At 37.2% G+C, this 10,809-nt stretch overlaps 1 protein-coding gene across 1 annotated transcript; it reads left to right on the forward strand.

Moving 5' to 3' along the window:
* The first annotated feature begins 7,402 nt into the window (after positions 1-7,402).
* Positions 7,403-10,076, forward strand: LOC123459575 (stress-70 protein, mitochondrial-like). The gene has a single exon (XM_045146614.1). The coding sequence runs from the start codon at positions 7,403-7,405 to the stop codon at positions 9,437-9,439; it is 2,037 nt and encodes a 678-aa protein (XP_045002549.1). The 3' UTR covers positions 9,440-10,076.
* The last annotated feature ends 733 nt before the right edge of the window (positions 10,077-10,809 follow it).

A 10,809-nucleotide genomic window follows, 5' to 3' on the forward strand; every position in this document is an offset into this window, starting at 1 on the left:
ACAATCAGCTTGCAGATCATTGAAATCACTGTTAGTTTACAATGAGAAATGTTATCAGTAGACAATCAGTTAATATATCATTTAATTCATGGTTAGTTTACAACAAGAAAAGTTCTTTGTACTCAATCAACATACAGATTTGTGTATTCACTATAATTTAACAATCAGAAATGTGCATAGAAGACAATCAGCCTATATAACTGTGAATGCTCTGCTAGTTTACAATGTGAAATGTTCTTATCAGACAATCAACTTATAGAACTATGGATTCTCTGTTAGCTTACAATGGGAAATGTTCTTAGTAGAAAATCAGCTTACACATCATTAAATTCACAGTTAGTTTACAATGAGAAATGTTCCTAGTAGATGATCAGTTTATACTACTTTGAATTCACTGTTACTTTGCAAAGGTAAATGTTCTTACCAGACAATCAGCATAGAGAACTATGAATTCTCTGTTCATTTACAATGATAACGGTTCTTAGTAGTCAATCAGCTTATAGATCATTGAATTCATGGTTAGGTTACACTGGGAAATATTCTTAGTACATGATCAGATTATACTTCTTTGAAGTCACTGTTAGTTTGCAATGGGAAATGTTCTTAGCAGATATCAGCAAATAGAACATTGTATTCACTACTAGTTTATAAAGGGAAATGTTGTTAGTAGATGATCAGCTTATCATACATTGAATTCACTGTTAGTTTGCAATCAGAAATTATCTTAGCAGACAATCAGCTTGTAGAACTATGAATCCTCTGTTCGTATACAATGGTTTATATTCCTAGCAGACAATCTCCTTATACAACTAAGAAGTCATGTTTAGTTTACACTGGGACAAGTTCTTATTAGACAATCACCTTATAGATCATTGAATTCAGTGTTAGTTTTCAATGGGAAAAGTTCTTAGTAGATGATCAGATTACACTCCTTTGAATTCACTTTTAGTTAGCAATGGGAAATGTTCATAGCAGACAATCAGTTTATAGAACTTTGAATTGACTGTTAGTTTACAATGGGTAATGTCCTTTGCATCAATCAGCTTACAGAACTATGAATTTATTGTTAGCTTATAATGGGAAATGTTCTTAGTAGATGATCACCTTGCAGAACTTTGAATTCACTGTTATTTTGCAATGCGAAATGTTCATAGAAAACAATAAGCTTATATTACTTTGAATTCAGTGTTAGTTTCAAATGGGAAATATTCTTAGCAGACAATCATGTTATAGAAACATAAATTCTCTGTTAGTTTACAAAAGGGAATGTTCTTAGGAGACAATCAGCTTACAGAACTAAGACTTGATGCTTAGTTTACAATGGGAAATGTTCCTAGCAGATAATCAGCTCATACATCATTGAATTCAATTTTACCTTCCCATGGGATACAGTCTTAGTAGATGATCAGTTTATAATACTTTGAGATCACTGTTAGTTTACAATGGGAATTTCTTCCACACTATCTGTTGGGCCTTGAGAGGACCAGACGCAAGTCCTAGTGGAACTTCTTGAACCTAGCTAAAGTTTGGTGATCTGTCACTGGCCAAGTAGGAATCAGCAAGATGCCTAATGGCTTCTTGCCTGCTACTTCTGCTCTGGAGTTGGAATTATCATTTCAATAATCACAGTTTACTATTGGCCCTTACCTCTCCCCCCATCCTAGAATCCCCACCTTCATTCCCAACATTACATAGGCAACCACCTGTAACATTAAAGCGAGCTCCTGTTTCAAAAAGACACCTGACTCAGCGTGGTTTTTCTCCAGTGACTAGGAGAGGTTCTGAGTCATCTGATATTCATCCTCTTTCTCAACCCCTTGGGAGGAACTAGCAGGCCTGGTCCTTCCACCAGAAAGGTACCCGGTATCTGGTGCCTAACGTGGGGCTCTGAGAACCCGGCAGACTAGTGCCCTTTGAGAGGCATTTGTTGAGGAGGTCAATCAGTGTGCGGGCGAGCATATCCTCATACGTTATGAGGCAGTCTTCATATTTCATGTGCTAAACTTTGCTTCTATAACCTGTACTTGCTTGTCAACATCTCTTAGTTATCTTTCTCTTTCCTTTCACTTTTGATTCACTGGTAAGCTGCATCTGTGGCTTTTATATTTCTGAATGGGTACTGGCAAGCTGCATCTTTTTTTCTAAATGGGTCATATGTCCCTAGTGGACACATTGTGTATCTTTTGACTTTTAGGCTTGTGCTTCTCTCTCTCTCTCTCCTTGGGCCTGGGAAGGCAGGCCAGCGTTTTCTGCCATTATGGAACTTCCCTTGGATCTGTAGGCTTCAATAAATATCCCTTCCTCCATAACTGTACCTGGTCTGGAAGTTTATCTCAGCAAACCTGAAGCTGTCTGATACAGAACTTGATACCAAGGAGTGGACTGAGATAAACCTGACCATGTGGATGTTGATCTTCTGGAAAATTTGTTTTGGAGAAATAAGCATGGACTTGGTGCTTACAACTGAAGGTGTGTTCTGGAGTGGTAAACCAAATTTTATGGACTATTTTAATGAGAGTCTAAAAATGCTAAGTACAAACAATAATAAACTTGGTTTATGAGCTTTCTAAGGGAAAGGAAAGACTGCAGAGGACTTGGTTGGAACTGGACTACTGGCATAAGGGCTGGCTGCATCCTGCTGCCCAGCCCAGAGAGTTTAATCAAGGTTAAATTTATAATTTATATGCACTGATGTGAGTATGTAGGGAAAAAAATTCAGGCTAAACCTAAATGCCATGACTAAAGCTAGAGATTTTTCAACTGTTTACAGACCCTTAAGGATACTCTGAAAGTTTTATATAGGGACATAGTCTTAATCTAAATTCATCTTTTATTACACAGGTGATGTCTATGCTAGGTGGGTCACAAAGTCATAAGTACACATGTAATTGGAGGTTTAACCAGGTTAAACATAGACAAGAGTCTATAACCTTGTGTTTTCCAAATGGGTAAACTTTCTATGTAAAAACAAACAACTTCAGCATAGGATAAGAAATGTCTCTCTGCTCTGTAATTTCATTTTGCTCTTGCTCTCCAACATATGCTACTAAACACATGGAAAGCTGGATTCTAAAACAATGGATAAAACCCCCTTTATCTCAGACCCCCAAAAAGTTTAAGCCATGTGTCCCCCAGATTCTGACTAGAGACAAAATGGCCATTGCCTCTGATAAAGAAAAAGGAGTACAGCTTATAACTGTGGTACTCTTTAGTTCTTCTCTTTTAAACACCTAAAGACACATCTGTTAGATAAAATTTCTCACTAGACAAAATGTTAAATAGGTCAACTATTTGACCTATTTAACAAAGTATTTGACCAGGTTACAAACTCCTTACACAAGATAAGCATCAGACTTACCTAATGTGTATATCAGGGGAAGGGCCCCTTCATTACAATATTTAATTGGATTAAGTCTGATGTTTCCCTGATGCCAAGGTTTTAATCAGTGGAGAAACTGAGTCTTATGATAACACCTCACTCAATAACAGGTTACTGATGCTTATTTGTTATGATTTAAGCATTATAAAACTGGCTTTAAGACTCTCTCAGTAAAATAAATTAGGTTCCTCTTTTCATCAAGGCTTTAACTATTCTAAGATAGAGGCTCATATAGAAGTGGTTATTTTCCAAAGATGGAGTACTCATATCTAAAGACATAGCAAATTTAAAAATAGCTTCTGTCTTATTTATGCTAATTCTATTAAATTGTCATAACAAGGTTTAATCACTTAGGTTTAAGTGATTTAATTTCAGTAATGATAACTTTCATCTTCCAAACTTAAGTCATGGGTAAAACATAAAATTATTAACAAAAGTTTCCGTGGTACATGAAATCAATAACTATCAAGCTTAAGCCAAAATCATGAGTTGTCAAAGAATGTTTTCTCTTTCAAAAAAGCTTTATCAAGGGTTATATTAAAATTTAGCTAGCTGTTTTGATTTTTTTTTTTTTAAATATTAAACTCTATGGTTCTGTTTCCAGTGTTCTCTGGGTAATTTGTACCAACACAAGTATGTAAACTAATCAGAGATATTTTCAAACACAGGTACTAAAAATTTCTAGGTTAAATGAGTTAGTCTATAAATAAATTGGTACTGTTTCAAGACTGGTGACAGGTTCTACCTGTGTTTATAAATGTTAAATATTTAAAATGTGAGATATTTATAAGTATTAGATATTTAAAATATAAGATACATCTACTTTCTATACCTCATATATAAGGATTATACTACCATAGTACAACTAAAATTTTAAAGATAGGATAATCAGATTTTCAACTCTCAATTACAAAAACAAAAGGGGAATCCTTACCCCCACACAACCAACTAAAAAAGGTATTATTTACCCTAAATATTTTACATTTTTCTAAAGAAAATAAATGATTATCCCCTTTTCAAAAACAATGGTCCTCTTCCATTACCTACAGTTCTTTCTGGGTAAGATGGAGGGATCCATTGACTGGGGTCTGGATATGGGCCTCCCCGGCTGCTTGCAGTACAGTTGACCATATGACCTTAAAAAATTGCTCAGCCATCTTCCTCATCCCCATCCAGCTTTTCCTCAGGATACTTGCATTTGGGCCCTGCCTTCCCCTAATAATTCTGGTTTAGATGTGGGATACATTGATCCTTCCTTCTATACTTTTAACACAACTGAGCCCAATGCTCAACACTGCCTGCCTTCTGGAATGGTTTATGTTTGTGGAGGCGGGGTGGCCTATGACTTTCTACCCACCAATTGGATGGGCCTTTGTGTTCCAGCCAACTTAATCCCAGATGTAGATTGCATTCCTGGAGATGAGGCCCTCCCTATTCCCTCTTTTGAACATATTGGAGGGAGACCTATCTCCAACAACAGCTAGATTCCCTGGCTGAGGTAGTCCTACAAAACAGGAGGGGACTAGACCTACTAATGGTCTAAAAGGGAGGCATATGCTTGTTTTTACAGGAAAAATGCTGCTTCTAAGCCAGTAAATTGGGAATTTTCCAGGACAAGATTAAGAGGCTCCTGGAAGGCTTGGAGAGGAGGCAGCAGGACCACCAGGACAGCCCACTGTGGATGGGCTTACATGACTTCTTACTCTACCTTCTCCCTCTACTTGGGCCTTTTCTTCTCCTTCTCCTCCTCACTGTTGGGCCTTGTATAATTAACAAGATTACACTATTTATTCAACAATGGATAGAGGCAATAAAACTTCATCAGGTCGAAATATGTTATTATAGGCTCTCTACTCAGGAGTCCCAACTCGGTGTGGTTTTTCTCTGGTGACTAGGAGAAGTTCTGAGTCATCCAACGTTTACCTTCTTCTCAAACCCTTGGGAGTGACCAGGGGGCCTGGTCCTTCCTCAGCACTACCTACCCACCAGAGGAGCCCATCAATATCAGCTTATACAACTATGAATTCACCATTAGTTAACAATGGTAAATGTTATTTGTAGATTACCTGCTTATAGAACTCTAAATTCACCATTAGTTTGCAGTGGAAAATGTTCTTACCAGACAATCAGCTTATAAAACTAAGAACTCAATTTGAGTATACAATGGAGAATGTTCTTAATAGACCATCACCATATAGAACATTTAATTCACAGCTAGATTGCAATGGGAAATATGCTTAGTAGATGATCAGTATATACTACTTTGAATAAACTGTTACTTTGCAATTGCAAATGTTCTTAGTAGACAATCAGCTTATAGATACTTGAATTCCCTGTTATTTTGCAATGGGAAATGTTCATAAACACAATCAGTTTATACAACTTTGAATTTAATGTTAGTTTACAATGGGCAATGTTCTTATCAGAAAATCAGCTTATAGAACTATGAATTCTCTGTTAGCCTACAATATGAAATGTCCTTAGTAGACAGTCAGCTTATAGATCAGTTAATTCATGGTTAGTCTATAATGGCAAACATTCTTCACAATCAATCTGCTTATACGATTATGTATTTACTGTTATTTAACTATGGGAAATGTGCTTAGCAAACAATCAGCTTATAGAACTATGAATTCTCTGTTACTTTACAATGGGAAATGTTCTTATCAGATAATCACCTTACAGAACTATGAATTCTATGTTAGGATTCCGTAGTAAATGATCTTAGTAGACAATCAGCTTATAGATAATGGAATTAACTCTTAATTTACAATGAGAAATGTTCTTAGTAGTCAATCAGCTTAAAGATCATTGTATTCCCTGTTATCTTCCAATAGGAAATGTTTATAAACACAATCAGCTTATACAACTTTGAATTCCATGTTAGTTTACAATGGGAAATGTTCTTATCAGACAATCAATCAGCTTATAGAACTATGAATTCTATGGTAGTTTACAATGGCAAATGATCATAGTAGACATTCAGCTTTTAGATCATTGAATTACCTGCTATTTTGCAACGGGAAATGTTCATAAACACAATGAACTTATGCAACATTGAATTTACTGTTAGTTAACAATGGGATATGTTCTTTTCAGACACTCACCTCACAGAACTATGAATTCTCTGTTAGGTTACAATGGGAAATGTTCTTAGTAGGCAATCAACTTAGAGACCTTTGAAATCCCTGTTAGTTGCAATGGGTAATGTTCATAAACACAATCAGTAAATACAACTTTGAATTTACTGTTATTAACAATGGGAAATGTTCTTGTCAGACACTCATGTAATAGAACTATGAATTCTCTGTTAGGTTACCGTGGGAAATGATCATAGTAGACAATCAGCTTATAGATCATTGAATTCCCTGTTAGTTTGCAATGGGAAATGTTCATAAACACAATCAGCTCATACAACTGTGAATTATCTGTTAGTTAACAATAGGAAATGTTATTCTCAAACAATCAGCTTATAGAACTATGAATTCTCTGTTAGATTACAATGGAAAATGTTCTTGGTAGACAATAAGCATATAGATCATTGAATTCACTGTAAGTTTGCAATGGAAAACATTCATGGAAGACTATCATCTAATGGAACTTTCAATTCACTGTTAGTTTACCTTGGGAAATGTTCTTAGTAGACAATCAGCTTATAGGTCATTGAATTCACTGTAATTTAAAATAGAAAATGGTTTTAGTAGTTGGCAATTGAAAATGTTCTCACCAGAATATCACCTTAGAGAACTATGAATTCTCTGTTCATTTACAATGGGAAATGTTCTTAGTAGACAATGTGCTTGTGGATCATTGAATTGTGGGTTAGTTTATAATAAGAAGTGTTCTGAGTAAATGATCCAATTATAGTACTTTGAATTAATTGTTAGTTTGCAATAAGAAATGTCCTTACCAGACACTCAGCTTAGAGAACTATGAAGCCTCTGTTCGTTTAAAATAGGAAATGTGAGCTCCAGCCCTGCGTAGTGCCTGTCTGCTGTCTCGTCCTCTCTCTTCCCAGCCGCCATGATAAGCGCCAGTTGTGCTGCAGCCGCCCGGCTCTTGGGCGCTGCCGGGTCCCAGAGCCCCATGGCCGCCCGTCATCAGGATGGCTGGAATGGCCTTAGTCATGAGGCATTTAGATTTGTTTCAAGGAGGGATTATGCATCAGAAGCAATCAAGGGTGCAGTTGTTGGTATTGACTTGGGTACTACGAACTCCTGTGTTGCAGTTATGGAGGGCAAACAAGCAAAGGTGCTGGAGAATGCCAAAGGTGCCAGAACCACCCCTTCTGTTGTTGCCTTTACAGCAGATGGAGAACGGCTTGTTGGCATGCCAGCAAAGCGACAGGCTGTCACCAACCCAAATAATACATTCTATGCTACTAAGCGTCTCATTGGCCACGGTTATGATGACCCTGAAATACAGAAAGACATTAAGAACGTTCCATTTAAAATTGTTCGTGCCTCCAGTGGTGATGCATGGGTTGAAGCTCATGGAAAACTCTATTCTCCAAGTCAGATTGGAGCATTTGTGTTGATGAAGATGAAGGAGACTGCAGAAAATTACTTGGGACACACAGCAAAAAATGCTGTGATAACAGTTCCTGCTTATTTCAATGACTCACAGAGACAGGCCACTAAGGATGCTGGTCAAATATCTGGACTGAATGTACTTCGGGTTATTAATGAACCCACAGCTGCTGCTCTCACCTACGGTCTAGACAAATCTGAAGATAAGATTATTGCTGTGTATGATTTAGGTGGTGGAACTTTTTATATTTCTATCCTGGAAATTCAGAAAGGTGTGTTTGAGGTGAAATCCACAAATGGGGACACTTTCTTAGGCGGTGAAGACTTTGACCAAGCCTTATTACGGCACATTGTGAAGGAATTCAAGAGAGAGACAGGGGTTGATTTGACCAAAGACAACATGGCCCTGCAGAGGGTGCAGGAAGCTGCTGAGAAGGCTAAATGCAAACTCTCCTCATCTGCACAGACTGATATCAACTTGCCGTATCTTACAATGGATGCTTCTGGACCCAAACATTTGAATATGAAGCTGACTAGATCTCAGTTTGAAGGTATTGTTACTGATTTAATCAACAGGACTATTGCTCCATGTCAGAAAGCTATGCAAGATGCAGAAGTCAGCAAGAGTGACATTGGAGAAGTGATTCTTGTTGGTGGCATGACAAGGATGCCCAAGGTTCAACAGACTGTGCAAGAACTTTTTGGCAGAGCACCAAGTAAAGCTGTTAATCCTGATGAGGCTGTAGCCATTGGAGCTGCCATTCAGGGAGGCGTGTTGGCTGGTGATATCACAGATGTTCTGCTGTTAGATGTCACTCCACTGTCTCTGGGTATTGAGACTCTGGGAGGTGTGTTTACCAAGCTTATTAACAGGAACACCACTATTCCAACCAAAAAGAGCCAGATATTTTCTACTGCAGCTGATGGACAGACTCAAGTAGAAATTAAGGTGTGTCTGGGTGAGAGAGAGATGGCTGGAGACAACAAACTTCTTGGACAGTTTACTTTGATTGGAATTCCCCCAGCCCCTTGTGGAGTCCCTCAGATTGAAGTTACATTTGATATTGATGCCAATGGGATTGTACATGTTTCTGCTAAAGATAAGGGCACGGGATGTGAACAACAGATTGTAATCCAGTCTTCTGGTGGACTAAGCAAAGATGATATTGAAAATATGGTTAAAAATGCAGAAAAGTATGCTGAAGAAGATAGAAGAAAGAAGGAACGAGTTGAAGCAGTTAATATGGCTGAAGGAATTATTCATGACACAGAAATGAAGATGGAAGAATTCAAAGACCAGTTGCCTACTGATGAGTGCAACAAGCTAAAAGAGATTTCCACAATGATGAATCTCCTGGCTCAAAAAGACAATGAAATAGGAGAAAACATTAGGCAGGCAGCATCATCCCTTCAGCAGGCATCATTGAAGCTCTTAGAAATGGCATATAAAAAGATGGCATCTGAACGAGAAGGGTCTGGAAGTTCTGGCAGTGGTGAACAAAAGGAAGATCAGAAAGAGGAGAAACAGTAGTTTATTATAGAACGTTATACGATGAAAGGTCAAGATACTATGAAATAGCTTGGGAGTGAAGGGACTTCCTGAGCAGAAAGGGGCAAACTTCAGTCTTTTTACTGTATTTTTGCAGTATTCTATATATAATTTCCTTAATATGTAAATTTAGTGACAATTAACTAACTCATTTAATGGTCGGTAAAGCCAGCAGTAGCAAGTTCACAATGTTCAGTCCCTAACCTATTTTTCAGTTGCATGTAAGGGGTTGGGGTCAGATTATTTACCAATCATTATAAAAATATATGGTTTGTGCTCAAGTGGCTACATTTTAATAAGAATGAAAACAGTTTTCACAACACCATGAAGGTAGTCTGCATTGGACAGTGAATGAAACCATATGGCAGTCCTTTTGGCCAAGAGTACTGCTGTAAAGAAAAGCCTTTGTGAACATGGGGTCCTTTAGCTGCTGCCTTGTGGGGCAATGGTTGTGGGTTATAAGCAGCTAAGTCAGTGAAAAACTGAGCTAGCTGTGTTAGGGATAGCCTTTAAAATAAGGCATGATGAAGTCCCTCGTGTTGCTGAGGTATATTTGCTTGCTACCCTCTTGGCCGGTGTCTGGCACCTATATCCTTGATTCTTTTTGATCCATTCTGTATTTTTTTTAAATAAAATATGGAAAGCAAAAAATAAAAATAAAATAAAATAAAATAGGAAATGTTTTTAGTAGACAATCAGCCTATAGGACTAAGAATTCACTGTTAGTTTTCAATGGAAAACGCTCTTTGCATCAACTTCCTTATAGGACTATGAATATATTGTAGGTTACAATGGAAATATTCTTAGTAGATGATCAGTTTAGAGTACTTTGAGTTCACTGTTAGTTTACAAAGGGAAATTTCTTCACAGGCTATTAGCTTAGAGAACTATGAATTCTGTGTTGGTTTACAATGGGAAAAGTTCTTAGCAGACAATCACCTTATACAACTAAGAACTCATTGTTAGTTTACAATGGATAATGCTCTCATTAGGCCATCACCTTACAGATCATTGAATTCACAGGTAGTTTGCAGTGAGAAATGTTCTTAGTAGATGATCAGATTATACTACTTTGAATTCAATGTTACTTTGAATGGGAAATGTTCTTATCAGATAATCAGCTTATAGAACTATGAATTCTCTCTTAGTTTACGATAGTAAAAATTCTTAGTAGACAGTCAGCTTGTAGATCATTGTATTCCTTGTTATTTGTCAATGGTAAACATTCATAAACATAATAAGCTTACACAACTTTGAATTTACTGTTAGTTTACAATGGGAAATGTTCTTGTTAGACACTCACTCAACAGAACTATGAATTCTCTGTTAGTTTACAATGAGAAATGTTCTTG

This window comes from Jaculus jaculus, chromosome 3, assembly GCF_020740685.1.
Source record: "Jaculus jaculus isolate mJacJac1 chromosome 3, mJacJac1.mat.Y.cur, whole genome shotgun sequence".
NCBI lineage: Eukaryota > Metazoa > Chordata > Mammalia > Rodentia > Dipodidae > Jaculus > Jaculus jaculus.

Excerpts from the sequence above, each read along its gene's own strand:
- LOC123459575 (XM_045146614.1), top strand. The coding sequence starts at position 7,403 with ATGATAAGCGCCAGTTGTGCTGCAGCCGCCCGGCTCTTGGGCGCTGCC.